Below are 17,115 nucleotides of genomic sequence, written 5' to 3'. Positions count from 1 at the left end.
GTAGGAAAGAAGGGTGGATAGGTGGAAGGAGAAGGAAGGAAGAAAACAGAAGAGAGGCAGAGGGAGGGGAAGGGGGAAGGAAGGACAAAACGGAGGCAGGCAGGCAGGCGCGGCAGCAAAGGGCACAGGTGGGCTTAGTCCCCTCCTACAACACGCGGCTCTGACTTGCCGGGGGTCTCTCATAGAACCCCGCAGCCCGACCCCGGGGCTGGCTCGGCCCAACCAGTCCGAGGTCCGCCCTGCCACGGCCAGGAGCGCCCCGCCGCAGCTCCGGGGAAGCCGCGAGACGCCCGGCTCGGGCCCTTTAAGGCTGGCTCTCTTTCTTTGGGGCCTCTACCACGTGCCCAGGGAAGCCTCGGCGCCCCGAGCGTCCAATGCCAGGCTGCCTCCGGAGTGACGCGGCCCGAGCGCTCGGCCCCCCAGCCAATGAGGGCGCGCGGGTGGGCGGGCGCGCGGGTGGGCGGGCTCGGGCCGCCCCCGTCTCCCGCCCCCCCCCCCCCCCCGCGGGCTCCTCCCGGCGGAGATAACTGTCGGCGCGGGCGGCGGGGAGGCCCGGCCGGCGCTCGGTCATATGACCGGCTGCTCCCAGCCCCCGCGGGCGGCGCGGCGCGGAGTTCCTGCGCCGCGGCGGCAGCCCCGGGCCGGCTCCCCGCCGTGATGCTGCGCGGCCGCGCCGCCGCCGCCGGGATGCCTCCGCCGCGTGGGCCCCGGGCTCGGGCTGCGGCCAGCTGAGCGGGCGGCGTCGCGGGAGCCCGAGGAGCGGCCGCGGCCGGCGGCGGCATCATGGCCCCGACCCTGCTCCAGAAGCTCTTCAACAAAAGGGGCTGCGGGAGCGGCGCCGCCTCCTCCGCCTCCGCCTCCTCCTCGGCGGCCGCCGCGGGCCGGGCAGCCAGGGAAGCGGTCGCCTTTAGGTGAGGAGCCCGGGGGCCGCGGGGCGGGCTGGCTTTGTGGGAGCCCGGGGGGGTGCCGGGGCTGAGGCTGGGCGCGGGGTGGGGCTCCCCCCCAGTCCCGGCTGCTTCTCCCCCAAAACGGGCAGCTCGGCGCCGCCCCGCACCCCCAGATGGGGGGAATGAGAGTGGGACAATGGCCGGGCGTGCGATGCGGGGCCGGGCCAGGTGTGCCCTGCGCCAGGTGTGCCCTGCGCCAGGTGCGCCCTCCGCCAGGTGCGCCGCCCTCAGCCGGGCGCAGGTGAGAGGCTGAGCGGCAGCCCCTGGGGGGGGGGGGGCGTGAAAGGATGGCATCAGGACGCCTGCAAAGGGGCAGCAGAAATTCTTAGCAAACGGTGGAAATTTCTATTTCACATGTGGCGTCCATCAGCGCTGTAGCCCTCCCTCCTCTCCCTCTTTAAGCACATTTTTCTTTCTCGACATTTAAAAATGCTTGATAATGCATTTTGAAATCCTTGAGCTTAGTAAGAGACTTAATCAGAGGCCGATGTTCACCTTGACCTCTATTTTTTTTTTAGCTGAAACCTTTTATTTTGGAAACTTTGTAGGGTCGGAAGCTGCTTGCAAGGATAGAAATGTCTTTTGTTGAATCTGGTCCAAGTTAAAACTTGAAGATGAAACTTTGAGTTAAATTTTGAATGAAGTTTACATCATACTGTCCTGCTTACTGGATTCGATTCGTTTAAACGTGCACAGAGCCTCGCTACAACTATGTGAAAATCAGCTAAAGACCCCAAGCTGATTTTTAAGATCTATGCTTAACACAGCTATTTTAGCCTTCGTATCTCAGTTCTTATGTTCTTTCTGTACTAATTGACTTGTCTGTGACTTGAGCAGGAAATTCTCTTTTTTCTGCTTTGAGAGTGCAGGTGGTAGATTTCTTCTTTTCCTTCTCTCTCTTTTATTTTTTTTATTTTTATTTTTTATTTTTGCAAGGCAATGGGGTTAAGGGGCTTACCCAAGACCACACAGCTAGGTAATTACTAAGTGTCTAAGGTCGGATTTGAACTCAGGTACTCCTGACTCCAGGGCTGGTGCTTCATCCACTGGGCCACGTAGCTGTCCCCAAGCTAATTTTTAAGATCTATGCTTAACATATCCATTTTAGCCTTCATATCTCAGTTCTTTTGTTCTTTCTATACCAATTGACTATCTGTGACTTGAGCAAGAAATTCTTTTTTTTACTGCTTTGAGAGTGCAGATGTAGATTTCTTCTTTTCCTTCTCTTTTTTTTTAAGGGTTTGTTTTTTTTTTTTGGCAAGGCAAATGGGGTTAAGTGGTTTGCCCAAGGCCACACAACTAGGTAATTAGTAAGTGTCTGAGGCCAGATTTGAACTCCGGGGCCGGTGCTCTAGCCACTTCACCACCTAGTCGCCCTCCTTCTCTTTTAATAAGCCTGTTTGTTTCAGGGATTAGGACCTGTAGTGAAAAAGGTATTGGCCTGAAGAAATTCACTCACCTGTAGTGAAAAAGACAATTACCTGAAGAAATTCACCTATAGTGAAAAGACACTTGCCTGAAGAAATTTGAATGGCTAAATAGTGAAGTTAGACTGTATAACTTGACTCCTGCCAATACTAGTTTGGTTTGTTAACATTTTTTTAATAATGGGGTCTGCATGTTGGTCCTGAGCTTCACATTAATCCCAAGTTTCTTACAAAACACACCTTGGGGGCTACTTCATTTTGATGATGGTTTTTGGGGGGGGGGATTTTTGCAAGGCAGTGGGGTTAAGTGACTTGCCAAAGGTCACCCAGCTAGGTAAGTATTAAGTGTCTGAGGTCTGATTTGAACTCCAGTGCGAGTGTTCTTTCCACTTTGCCACCTAGCTACCCCCTGGGTTCCTTCATTTTGTCTTTGTAGCCCTATGATCTGGCACAGTGCTTTGCAGATATAAATGTTTAGGCTGAGTTGAATTAATTTAAGAGGCTACTGATGGCCTCTGTGAGATTCACTGTGTGTTTCCTAGTGGATGCTATTAATTTCCTCTCACTTTGTAAAGCTCTCCAAAGGGTTGTTTTTTTTTTCCTTTGTCTCCATTAAAGTTCACTGTGTGTGTCTGTCAGAGATGCAGGGAGAGTTCATAGAATTGTAGAGTTAGAAGTAACTTGGAATACATCCTTCTGCTTAGTAAGGAATCAAGCAGATGGCTAGATCTATCCTTAAGTTATGGATGTAAATTTGCTTCTAGGGAGGCAAGAAAAGTAAGGTGGGGAGAACAAGGAGAAGGTGGTACCAGCTGCTGTGCAAAGGGCCCTTTTGTACATACGTTAAGTGGATAAAGCATGAATGATGATTTTTTTCCCTGCCTCCTTTCACACACAGCCTGAAGAATGCATATTGTTCTTTTGTATAATCTATTATTGAAAGCAGGAATTCTTATCATTTTTGTGAGTCATGGACCCCTTTGACAATCTGGTGAAGCCTACGGGGCCCCTTCTCAGAATAATGTTTTAAAAAACATAAGATAAAATACTTAAAATGGAAAATAATTATTGAAAAATAGTTATCATTCAATTTTTGAACTCCTTAAACTACATTGACAAATCCCAGGTTACAACCCCTGACCTAAATGTGTCATTGGTTAGGTACGCATCCATTCATACGTCATATAGATAATCCCATTCTTCTTCTCCTTACCCACTTTCTTCCACATCTCAGTTTGGCTTGTGTATATGTATGTGGTTGGTTTTTATATGATTTTAAATAATCTTATTACATGTGCAGCTTTTGGGTGGTAGGAGGTAATATCAACAAAAATGTATTCTGCCTTGAGTAATAGAAGGGCCAGGGAGAAAGACAAATGAAGTCACAGATCAGAACCTGAAGTTTATTGATTTAAAAAAAAAAAAACAACTAAACCTTTATTCCTAATGCAAATGGTCTCTTGCTCTTAAACTGATAGTCTTGGGGAGGTTAGCAGGAATCTTGAGAGGATAAATTATGTGCCCAAGTTCATATTACTTGGATCTGAGGCTGTATTCATATCAGTCTTTTCCTGACTCCAAAGTTGATCCCCTTTCCACTATGCCATAGTGATTATTTAGATGATAAAAATCTAACTTTTTTCAGCACAACTTGAAGCCACTGGATTTTATCCTATTTCCACATCATTCTAGGATTTTGAAACTTAAATCCTACAGAGTTGTACTATATGATGGTGGAGCTCCCTTCATATTAGGAAGGGCATCAGATATCTTGTTTGTTTTATAGATAAGAAAATGTGGTCACACAGCAAGTTAGCACCAGAGCCAATACTAGCAGAATTCGGATCTCCTGACTCCCAGGCTCTTTTTACCCCATGAAAGATAGCCTTGCAAATGGCTATCTAGTTTCTGATTAAGTAACACATTCCTCAGTGGAGAGGAGTCTTTGTCCATTTACAGAGCTTTCCATGCCTGGACAGCTCCATTCATCAATAAATTCTTCCTTAGGTTGAACTGAAATCTGTCTCTTTGTAACCTTGGTACTGAGGAAGATACTTGTCCTCCAAATAGTTTTGAGAAGTTAAATTTCACATATTTCAATATGTACAGTTGGACTACATTTTATGATAGGTTATATCAAGCTGTAGTTAATAAATTTGTTATTACAGCAGTATTAGCTCAAATTTGGATAAAATTATGCAATTTTGTAGCCAGAATTTTAAAACTTGAAATAAATGTTAGGCCTAAATTTGTATAGATTTTTAGTAGTGTAAAACTGTTACGCATCAGAATTTTAGAAGAAATTTAAGATACTTTAAAGTTAACTTTTATTCATTTTTCCTCTTAATCTTTTCTTGTTTTCCATAGCTTGCTTTTTAAAATTCCTAGTCACATCTTTGTTTTCTTTCCTCACACTTCCATCTTTCACATACTGTATTTGATTAGAGAGGAGCTGTTCTTGTCAAAAACACTGACATGCAAGTCTAAAAATTCTTGTTCATTCTGGCATTCCACTGGTAAAGCACTAAGGAGGGGGGAGATTCCTAGGTATATTTAATATAGTTTTGGTTGCCTTTGTGGAAAGGTCTTCTTGGAGCAATTGATTAGGAAACAAAGGAGAGTAAATTAAAACTGGGGGAAGAAGCAGCATTAGGCACTATTCAGTTTTGGTATTTGTAAAATCATTCAATTTTTTGAGCTTCTTAAACTACATTGACAAATCCCAGGTTACAACCCCTGACCTAAAGGTGTCACCCCTGCTAATAATAATAATAATAATAATAATAATAATAATAATGACATTTTAAGGTTGGCAAAACCCTTTACATGCGTTAGTTCATATGAGCCCATAACAACCCTACAATATAGCTTTTATAGATACTATTCCTATTTTTGCCAATCAATTAACAAGCAATAAGTATTTATGAAGTACCTGATATGTTAGGCATTGTACTAGTGTGTTTGGTTATTCATAGACAAATATGAAAAAACTCTGACCCAGAAGAAACTTGTATCTTATAGGAAAAAGACAATATTTCTTAAAGGTACATATATATATACACATAACAATATACAAACATTTATTAAATACTTATTGATTGCTGAGCATTAGCAGCCTTAGAAAAAGCGAGCTGTAGGAGGTGGCATTTGGACCAAGCTTTGAGAGAAACTAGAATTTTTGAGAAGTAGAAGTGAGGGAGGATCATTATTCTAGGAAGGAAGAGGGCAGCTGGAATATGCAAGGAGAACACTTGGTCTGGGTGAGGACACCAAAGCCTTAGAAAGGGTTGGTAAGTGTCTGAGGCAGAATTTAAACCAAGGCCTTATTGACTTCAGGTTTGGCACTTTATCAAATTATATACATTGCCTCTTTGAAATGTCAACTGTAAGTTTGGTTCAAATTAAAAATTTAAGATAATCCTTTATTTAATAACCCATATTTTCACAAGGTTTTCTCACTTTTACAAACCTTGTGACAAACTACACAGAACCTTGGTGTTTTTGCCTTTTGAAATGTGAAACTGGAGTGTGAAATACACCATTTAACTATAGTGGCCCAGTGCCACTGGGTTAAAGCTAGTCATAGAATTTGAGGGGAGGGATGTTTTTGGATAATCTCCAGATCTAAAATTGGCTTTTCTATAATCAGATTTGACTGTAGTCAAAGGATGCCAAATACATTTCACATCTGATAGAGGTCCAAATCTCTACTTTAAAATCTTCATCTTGAGGCAGCTAAGTGGTATGGAATGGATAGAATCAAGAAGACTGGAGTTCAAATCCAGCCTTACAAACTCTAGCTGTATGATCCTGGACAAGTCAATCGATGTCTGTCTCCCTCTTTTCCTCATGTGAAACGGGGATAATAGCTTCCACTTTCCAGAGCTGTTGTGAAGAACAAATGAGATAATATTTGTAGAGCACTTTGTAAACCTTAAAGATAAATGTTGTACAATGTAGTGATACATATATGCATATAATGCATCACTATATGTGTATTATTTATAACTATTTCTATGCAGCAGTGAAGTGTGTCTGTATCTATATGTATGTATTTATCTATGTTATTAAACTGCTAGTATATGAAGTGAATTGGCATGGCATCGTGGTAGATTTGGTGTTAGCTTCTCATCTGGAACTGAGAGGATTACAAGTCATCTGGATTGGCTGTTGTTTGTTTCATTGGAGAGAGTTTCCCCTTGATGAAATTACCAGTCCTTGATGCACTTCGCATATCTCTGGCATTCCAACTTCCCTTTGTTTCACCCCAGTATGTTTACAAAGAAATGAAGACTAATTTTCAAAAGATCTGTCAGCATGACAGGACTTAGACCTGTAAGGGACCTCATAGATCTAATCCTATTCTCTTATTCTCAGAGTGCCTTATTTGGTTTAAAACAATATTTTAAATGGTTAAGAATGTGGCAGTTAGAGTATGAGCAGTCAATTGAATAAAAAGTGCTTTCCTGTATACTTCTCAGATGGTATAAATAGTGAAAAGAATCGACCTGCCACTTGTTCCTGTCAGCTAGGACAGGGGTAAAGGCCAAAATTGTTCTAATCTCCCGGGGTCTTTTAAGAAAAACTCAAGTAACCTGTTACAGAATTCCTTTGTGTGTATATGCGTATATAATAGAACCTATTTATCAGTATTATCAAATAGCATTACATAGTTCATATTTCTGTGGCAGTCTAATATTACAAATTGATTTCTGCCCAACCACCCTGTGAAGGAGGTAATTCAGGTATGATTATTTCCATTTTGTAGATGAGGATCTCAAGACTGAAAGGTTAAGTGAGTTGCTTGGGGTCACACACAACAGGTAGAATTGAATGAAATCTAGGTCCATTAACAACAGACCCAGCACTCTTAATATCAGGGGTAGTCTTTACATATCCTCTCATAAAAAATCAAAGCCTCCTAGACTCTGTCCTCCTTAGATTTTATAATCTGAAGGACTGAAAAATATAAGCTAAGAAGAACAACAAACAAAAACACCACATAGGAAATGATAACAAACAGATACTTCCAAATCTGATAAAGCCAAGGGGTAAATATTTACATTAAATGTAGTCTTGAGTATCCATGCTCCAGGTGCTGTTTGACTGGGTTGTGTTGCCCAGAAGCATTTCTTCTCCTCCCACTGTTGCTCAGGGCCCAGCTTCTAAAATTGTCAAAGGAATTTCTTTCTTGGAGGGGAAGAGCAGCAATGGAAAATTTATGGCAGAGGAATTAAGGGAGGGAAGAAGGATGGAAAAATAGCTTGCATTTTTATATACTTTGAGACTTGCAAAGCATATAAAAATTGTGACCTCATTTGATCCTCAACAACCCGGTGAGTCAGGTAGTGCAAGTATTATTATTATCCCCATTTCATAGATGAAGTGACTAAGGCTATGAGAGTTTGTAATTTCATATATTTAGGAAACAGCAGAGACCAACATTAACTTTGTGCTCTGTGAAAAACTACGGCTCATGTGGCAGAGTAGTGTTAAGCAAGGAACTTTTAGACCCATTATTGTCAAATTTGTTTGCCCTGGAAAGTTAAAAAATCACCCCCACCCTCAAGCTAAGTTTTTCATATTTGTTTGACTGTCCCATCTTATGTGTTCTCTGTATCACTCTGAGATGTAATCTCCAGCTTCTTTCTAGTCCCCACACTTCCTTCCTGATTTAACATACTTCCTGGAAATGACTTCTACTTACTTCTCTGCATTCATTTTGTTTCTTTTCCAACTGAGTGTAAGTTTCTAGAGGTCAAGGACAGTTTTCCTTTTTGTCTTTGTTTCCATAGGACCTGGCCACATAGTAGGTACAAAATAGTACCCTGAATAACAAATGCTAATTGAATGAATGATAGAAAGAAGTCCTTCTGGAATTGCTTCTCTCTCCTGTCTCAACTTCCCTTGAAATTTAAGGTCTTTTCCCCAGAGTAATCCCCCCTGCAAAAATATTCCATGAACTTTGACTTTATTAGAGGGTAAAAGATAGGGAAAACAAGTGCCCTGAACTAGACATTTGTGGGAAAAAGTCAGACTGATGTGGACTCAGATTCTGTTGCATCAATAATTTAGATGTGACTTATGGTTAAGTGTCTTTCTGGGTCTGTTTTTTCTGTGAAAAGTGAAGATGATGATTATGGACCTGCCCACCTCATAGGGCTATTGGGGAGGAGTTCATGAGAAAGGGTTGGTGAAAAGTTTCTCCAAAAGGATAAAACAGTGAATGGTATCAATTATTTTTAAGAATCACTAAAAGCCTATTAGCCCATTAAGCTTCTCTATAAAGAGTGGAACCAGATTGATCATTCATATTTTCCAGTCTTATAATTGCTAGATGTTGACTAGCTTTGTGCAGTAGCTGTTCTCTTCCCCTGCAGATGTAAGAACTGAGGCAGAACAAAGATAAAATAATTTTCTTCACTTTCATGACAAATCCCTGGGGTGGGGAGTGGGAAGACAGGGGTCCTATGAAAGAGAGATTACCACTTGTAGCTGTAGAGAGAACAAGGAAGGCCTTTGTGGAGGAAGTAGGCTGTGAAGACTAGATCTAGGAACTGAACAGGTGAAGCGCAGGCTAAAGGAAAAAAATTCTAGGTATTAACTTGGAGTGAGTTTTTAAACTTGCGAATGAAAAAAAAATTACAAAAAACCATTGCTTTTTTCAACAGGAACTCTATAAATGGTCATATATATATATGTGTGTATATATATGTATATATATGTGTGTGTGTATATGTACACACATATATATGTGTGTATATATGTGTGTGTGTGTATATATATATATATATACACACACACACACATATATGTATATTTCTTTGACCTAGGGAAGAGTCCTTGACTTGAAGTATGATGTCCTGTACATCAGTCTCAACTCACATCCTTTCTGGCTGTGTGCTCTTGAAGAAGGCATTCAGACTCTATTTGTCTTCAGAGTGGGGATAACCATAAACTTGCTTTTAGCCATAGTGAGAAAGGCATTTTGAAAATATTAAAGTGTTAAATGGAAGTTATAATGGTGTGATAGAGTTCAGGGTTCATAGGGAGATTTCGGATAATCCGTTTTTGCTGAAACATACAAGTTGTGGGGTAATGTGGAAAAGGATGCTAGAAAGCTAGGATTCTGGAAAGTCTTGAGTTCAGGACCCTGTGTAGTTTGTGTTTTATTCATTGGGCTTCTAGGGATGTTTGGAGCAGGTGGAATGTTGGTTTAAACTATGTTTTAGAATGATTAACCTGATATCGTGTATGTGGCTTGGTTTCACCATGAAGGAGGAAGGAGAAGAGACCAACTAGAAGATTATTGTTACAGTTTTAAACGTGAGAGGTAAGGTAGATTGGAAGTGTCATAGCAGGGAGAACGGAAAAAAATGCTTGTTCAAAATACTTTGGTAGTAGGAATGACATGATTTACTGACTGCATAATAGGAAGACAAGAATTGAGAGAAGGCAAAGATGAAAACACAGCTAAGACCATTAATAGAAATAGAACTCTCAAGTCACAAAGATTTTAAGGGAACATGGTCTACAGATCATTTGACATTTAATCAGAAAAACCTTAGTTGAGGGATGTAAATGAGATATTTCTGATCTAAAATGATATTTATGTTTAGTTTTAGGTCTGTAGAGTTGGAGGCGGCAGTAGTACATCCTAGCACATAGACCAAGTGTTAAGTTGGAAATTCAGCATCATAAGCTTTGTAGAGATCAGGCCTAGAAATAGATTATCTAGCAAAGGAGATAGAGGAAAGATGGTTAGAGAGGCAAGGGGAAAATGGACATTATTGTGACACTTTATTAGTAAATTGTAACTGAAAAAGTTCAGTTGATAGTATTGATGTGTCCATCTTTTTTTTTATTCTAGTTCACAGTGTAAACTAGGAGAGGGTCAAGATACATAGACATCACTTAACCTTATTTGCCTCAGTTTTCTCATCTGTAAAATGAACTGGAGAAGGAAATGGCAAACCATTCCAATATTTTTACCAAGGAAACCCCAAAAGGGGTCTCAAAGAACTAGACAAGACAAATGACTCAACCACAATAAGTGTTTATTGAGTTGAATTGAATGTCACTTCTCTTGGTCTTGATTTCCTTGTGTGTAAATAATGTGACTGGACTAAAACATCTCTTAGGTGCCCTTCCAGCTCTAAATTCTGGATCCATTTAAAAAGATTATTTTGAATGTTAGTACTGAAGTAGTGGCTTCTATAGTTTGTCTCCTGAATAAATATATGAATTAAAAGGCAAGAATTAATTTAAAAAATCTAAAATCATTTGTAAAGCTTTGGCTTCTGAAATGTGAATTCATATTGTTGTCCTGTAGGTTTGGGCTTGCTAGACCAGACCTAATAAAAGCTTCTTTATGTAAAGTGGATAGTACTTCATGCCACTCTGGTCAGCCTCTCTGTAGAAGGTGGTGATAGCCCTTTCTGTACACATTGAGGCTAGTCCTTGACCAGTAGGCAGTCTTGTCTCAAGCCCTGAATGAGGAAATTTTCCACCTTGGTTAGACTTGAGACAGAGTTCTTACTCTGTTTTCCTAAAGTTTGAGAAGCCAGGGACACTGCCATGCAAAGATGAGATTTTAAACAGAATGAGTCTTTTATGGAAGAAAAGTCACAGTGTGTATAAGTCAGCACAAAAAGCTTGTCTTTCTCTCGAGTTGTCCCTCTGTCAGCTTTGAGCAATCCCTTTGTACTATGTGACTTTACAAAGGACTGTAAAAAGTACTTCATGAAATGCACATGTATATGTGGTGAACTCCGAATGGGTAAATCTGATTGTAAAAATAAGGATTGGGTTTCCTTTCTAGAGAATCATCATGCTTCTGCTTCACCCTTCCCTCCCTCTTTAGGATGAGTAGAAAGCAACAAATAGTTTACCTTGATTCCCCTGGTCCTGCCATGAGCTGTTAGGCAGAATATATGAGATCATCCATTTGGCTACTGATACCAGTCTTTCCTTTAGTCCCAAGAGTGATGAAATACTTGATGTGTTCCCTCTTACTAAGCACTTTTAATGTATTTTTATCACTTGGTTTGGTGAAAAATCCTTATTATGTACCAGGGAAAAACAGGATGGCCATTTCCACATAATTGGATGGGAGATGGTGATTTCCCCCAACCCCACCCTGTCTGAAAATGGAATTCAGATGACTCACTCTTCACCACAATACAAACTACGGTTGTGCCCAGTGTTTGAACTGGAGGGTGTGATGGGAGTGGAAAGAGCCGGATGGAGTCCTGCTTCTGGGGCAGGCCCCAAAGAGGAGCTGAAGACTAGGTGATTCTCAAGATGTACCTGTTCCTCATCCCCGCTGGGCTGTGGCAGAAGTAGATTAGAAACAGAGTCAACTTTTGGAACTCTTACAACTGCAATACTTAAGAAAAAAGGCAATGCATCTTAAGTCATAGTTTTCCTGGAAGGTCTTTCTTATTCTGTAAAATATTCAAATTATATACTTATTTGAATCTACTTGTACCATGTGGTCGATGGCCATAGAAATGAGACTCACACGACTTCAGCTGGTTTAAAGAAAATTATGGTAATATCTCAAGGCTGTCTTGAATTTAGAATAGCAGCATTGTTTCCTGCCCCTAATATTACTGATTTTAACTTAATAAAACATTCCTGTGACTTCTTAACCATCTTAGGAAGGGACCAGATGATAACAAATATTATAATGTAAATATTCTTTAGGATTTTGTTTTAATGTATGTGAACTGGGGGAGGGGAGTGGAGAGTGTGGGTGAAGAGGGGCTCTTGAGAGGACTGCATGGTTCTGAAGAGCTTTGTTCTATCTAGTCCCAGCTTGACCAGATTCTCATCTGTAGAATAAGGAATTAAAATTCCTGCTTTGTCTACCTCATAAGAAACTGACTGTGAAAACAAATTACTACACACATGGATAGTTTAAATTTTATTTTCTTTATTGGGGGGAATGGCTCAGATCTGTGATTTCATCTATGTGGAGAATTCTCAGTGTAACTCCCCTCTCTGATACAGACAGACAGCTGTAACTTAAAGTCTCAGGGCTGTCTGGTGATACTAAGATTTTAAGTGAGTTGCCTATAGCTAGTATGTGTCAGAGCTTACATTGCTCCATTCTGCTACTTATAGATCCATGAGGCCACATTTTTATAGAGATTTATGGGTAGCAAATCACTTTTCTTAGAATAACTGTGAAATAGGAAGTATAAATGTTGTTATTTCTGTTTTATAGATGAAACCCAAGCTTGTTAGACCTTAAGTATTAGAGTTTGGATTTGAACTCAGGCCTCTAGAATCAAGGCAGTCACCTTTTCTTATTTTATTACATTACCTCCACAATTAATAAAATAGACCACAAATGAGGTTAAGAGTGATGTTCCTTTCTTGAATTGACTAATAGATAAAAAAGCAACCTTTGAATATAATGTCATAGAAATTTGAGACTATATTGAATTTTGTAAATTTCTTTAACTAAACTTTTCACTTAGTTGTCAAGTCAACTCATCAATTCCTCATTAGATGGGCTAGACCTGGAGCTGCAACTCCTCCATGAAATGGAGCAGGGTTTGATCTAGGATGTTTGGGGAAAGGAGGAGGGATAGAAGCAGTGTTCTGATCCTCAGCACTTCAGCAGGACTTCATCTAGAACTTGTGGTTCTAATGAGGCTGCCCTCAACTTGGTTGTTTTTCTTTTTTACCTTTTGACTTAAATCTTCTATATCTCATGACAAAAATAAAATTGAATATATTGCTCATATTTATAGTTTAAATACAAATATTATTTCTTAAGCCCATAAATCTGATAAAATGTCTATTCAAAAGTAACTAGAATATCCTTCAAAATGATAATTTGTTTGTTATGCATCCCCAATTGATGGATGCCATTTTAGTCTGTTAGTTTTCAGTTCTTCATTATAACAAAAAAGTTTTTAAACATGTATTTTCTTTTTTCTTTTTTTTTTTATTTAAGGCAATGGGGTCAATTGATTTGCCCAAGGTCACACAGCTAGGCAGTTATGTGCCTGAGGCCTAATTTGAACTTGGGTCCTCCTGACTCCAGGGTTGGTGCTGTATCCCCTATACCACCTAACTACCCTCTAAATATATATTTTCTTACTTTGATTTCTTTGGGTTCTAGGCCTACTAGTGGTATTGCAGGATTAAAGTAAATGTTGGGGGTATGGTTCCAGATTCCATTTACCATTCTATTAGCAGTGCATTTATGTTCCCTTAGTGTTACATGCAGCTCCTCCAACAAATCTTCTCAACATCTAGTATTCTTTCATGTGAAGTTATTTTTTGAAATCTTATGTAGCATGGTAGGTGTATTTCCTGAATTTAGGTGAAGGCCCTTAACCTAAGTACAAGATTGGTACTAGGACCTTAAGTAACAGGGACATTGGTCCTCCTCCGGGACTATTTCAGAAGAAAGATTAAAGGTTAATTCTCATGGAATTCTCAAGGCTTAACACCTTTTATTTTTCCTATTTGAAAAGTAGATTATTTTTAGTTAAAGAATTACCAAATAAATTATTACTAACACTTTGAGTCTAAGGTTTCCCTTAAGAAAGTAAGCCTGGAATAATGCTTTATCAATGATAATTTACTTTCTGTGAGAAAAGCAAACTTATTAACTTTGGTCCCAGATATCACAAATTATGACTATATGTATTAAAATAGTACTAAATTGGCAGACTGATGTTAGTGGTAGTAAATGATGGGGATGCATGGTAAGTGTAAAATACAGCCTTTTCTTTCCTTTGATTTTCTTTATTTCGAGTTTTACAATTTTCCCCCCAATCCTCCCCCCACAGAATGTAGTGTTAGTCTTTACATTTTTTCCATGGTGTGCATTGATCTAAGTTGAATGTGATGAGAGAAAAATCATATCCTTAAGGAAGAAAAATAAAGTGTAAGAGATAGCAGAGGGGCAGCTAGGTGGTGCAGTGGATAGAGCACCGGCCCTGGAGTCAGGAGGACCTGAGTTCAAATCCAGCCTCAGACACTTAATAATTACCTAGCTGTGTGGCCTTGGGCAAGCCACTTAACCCCATTTGCCTTGCAAAAAAAAAAAAACCTAAGAGCTAGCAGAATTATATAATGAGATAATCTCCCCCCCCCAAATTAGAGGTAATAGTCTTTGGTCTTTGTTCAAATTCCACAATTCTTTCTCTGGATACAGGTGGTATTCTCCATTGTAGATACTCCAAAATTGTCCCAGATTATTGCACTGATGGAATGAGAAAGTCCATCAAGGTTGGTCACCACTCCCATGTTGCTGAAAATGCAGACTTTTCTGAAATTTGCAGTCTGCTTGGGTAGATAAGTCACATGGGGGTAAAAAGACAAAACTAACAGCATAAGACAAGTGCCAAATGAGTTAAGTGTCTGAGTTGGTGGGACTTAGGTTGGGAAATTAATAATGATGATGATGATGATGATAATAATAACAGTAATTAAAAAGAAAAACAGCATATATGTAGGACTTGAAGATTTGCAAAACAATTTACAAAAAAAAATCTCATTTAATCCTCATAATAGTCCTGGGAAGTAGATACTATTTTTATCATCCCCATTTTTGCAGATGAATAAGCTGAGGCAAATAAGCTAAGTGACTCCCCCAAATGGACTTTGGTCTTCTGACTCTAGTTCCATTGCTCTATCTTCTGCATGACCTAGTTGTCTCTAAGAAAAACTTTCCAAAGGGAGCATTTTGAGTTGGGCCTTGAAGTTTGGACAGGATGGAAGATTTCAAGAAGGGCAAATAGCTGAAAGCCAAGTGGTGTAGTCCTAGAACAAAACACAGACTGTTTTTTTTTTTTTAGCTAAAGAGGATGAAGAAGAGTGAGAGTGAAATCCTGGAGCTTAGCAAACCATAAGTACTTATTAAATGTTGAATGATATTATATTACATTTCTAATGATGAAAAAAACTTTTGTTCTCCCTCAAAAGATACAAAAACCTTTGAATTTTCCAGAGAAGTATAGTGGTAAGATGGAAAAAGCACCAAATTTGAAGTGACATGATTCTGGGTTCAAATTCTGGCTCTACAATTGTTTCTCTGTGTGATCTTGATCAAATAAAATGTGACACTTATTTTTCCCCCTCAGTAAAATTAGAAAAGTTGTGATATTAACTTTAAAAAACCACTCTTTATTATGATCTGTTTTGTTATAATTTTATTTATTTTGTTAACTTTCTCCCAATTACATTTTCATCTGTTTGGGTGGTCCTCAGGAATATTGTGGACCCCAGTTAGCCTATGAGCCTTGTGTTGCTGCCTTTAAACTCCACAAGACTTTTCAGCTCCCTTCACATGGTAAACCAGGATGCCTGTCATCTCTGATGTGGCTCCAAAGTGCTCTTTTTAATAGCTTTGTGGAGCTTTTCCAAGTAGACACATGTACAACCTCTGGAAAATTGATCAAACATTTTTTGCTTCAACTGGCATAAACTCTAGGGGTTTTTAATTTGTTCTGATCTGTTCTCCCCATTTTGACCTTTATGTTCCCTTAAAATCCTGGTAGCTGCTGAACTTTGGTCTTAACATCTGAACCTGTCAATTGAGTCTTGGTCATGCTCCTATTCAGCTGACTCCATTTGAATACTGAATTTTGCAGGCTGCTTACACCAACTAGCAGCTGGGCTTATCTGGGCTTCTTAAAGAGAGTCCTGTTCAGACTTAGAAACTGAGTCCAAGAATTGTGTACTAATCAGAAGTCCACGGTAGTTATTTTATCTGTGTTAAAGACATAAGCTCAAACTATTAAAGATTTGGAATTGGAAAGGAAGTTGTCATTTGGTCTAAAGCCCTTATTTTACAGGTGAGAAAACTGAGTTTCAGAGAGGCGATCAGTTCAGATTTACACAGCTAGGAAGTAACAAAGTCCAAGATTTAAATTCAGATCTTCTGGCTATTAATTGACTGATCTTTCCACTGTCCGCTCCTGAAACTCAATAAAAAGTTGCCATAGATAGTTAGAATTGATTTATAATCCATTCATTCTACTACTTTATTTCATTTTTTAATGTACTCTTCACTTATGACTCTCCATTCTTTTCTCCAAAGGTTCTATTCTTTTTGTGAGACTGCAGGAATTTTTTTCCTTTTACTGTGTTTGTTTGGTTTTTTTTTTTTTTTTTTTTTTGGCAAGGCAATGGGTTAAGTGACTCGCCCAAATTCACCAACTAGATAATTATTTAAGTGTGTGAAGTCAAATTTGAACTCCGGTCCTCCTGACTCCAGGGTCGGTACTCTATCCACTGCACCACCTTGTCCCTACTGCTTTTATCTCAGGTAATGACTGAAAGATTCTGCTGGTCCTCCCTTATGTTCCTGCAGAAATTCCAGTTTTTCTCTTTAAAAACCCATAATAGCAGTTCCTGTAATCCTTTTTTGAATCTGTTTATTTCCAGCTGCTTCCAGGGCTTTTATAGCCCCTCAAAATCTTTCCAGTCCTGTTCTACATACCCCTCAAATCCAGGACCTCTTCCTTTCTTACCCTTCTGACCAGCACCTTTTCATGGACTGTCCCTCATGCCTAGAATGCTCCTCTTCTCCCCTCAGCCCTCAGTTTCCCTTAAGAGTGAACTCAAACCTCATCTTTTAGCAAGACTCCTCCCTGGCTCCCTGATCAGTGTTCCCTTCTCCCCCAACTCTTCCTTCTGATATTCTCTTCCATTTATACAAAGAACATATATGTACAATTTGGACATGTTCTCTTCTCCCATTAGAATGTAAG

At 39.9% G+C, this 17,115-nt stretch overlaps 1 protein-coding gene across 2 annotated transcripts in view; it reads left to right on the top strand.

Annotated features, from left to right (window-relative positions):
• Window positions 1-740: 740 nt before the first annotated feature.
• The window catches only part of FNIP2 (folliculin interacting protein 2), a 224,082-nt gene continuing 207,707 nt past the window's right edge, over window positions 741-17,115 (top strand). For both annotated transcript variants that reach the window (XM_074229049.1, XM_074229046.1), the window contains exon 1: window positions 741-911. In XM_074229049.1, coding sequence (XP_074085150.1) covers window positions 784-911 — 128 coding nt within the window. In that variant the 5' untranslated portion in view covers window positions 741-783. The remainder of the gene's footprint in view (window positions 912-17,115) is intronic.

The sequence above is a fragment of the Macrotis lagotis genome, chromosome 3 (genome assembly GCF_037893015.1).
Source record: "Macrotis lagotis isolate mMagLag1 chromosome 3, bilby.v1.9.chrom.fasta, whole genome shotgun sequence".
In the NCBI taxonomy this organism is placed as follows: Eukaryota; Metazoa; Chordata; class Mammalia; order Peramelemorphia; family Peramelidae; genus Macrotis; species Macrotis lagotis.
This window is presented reverse-complemented; position numbering and strand designations above follow the sequence as displayed.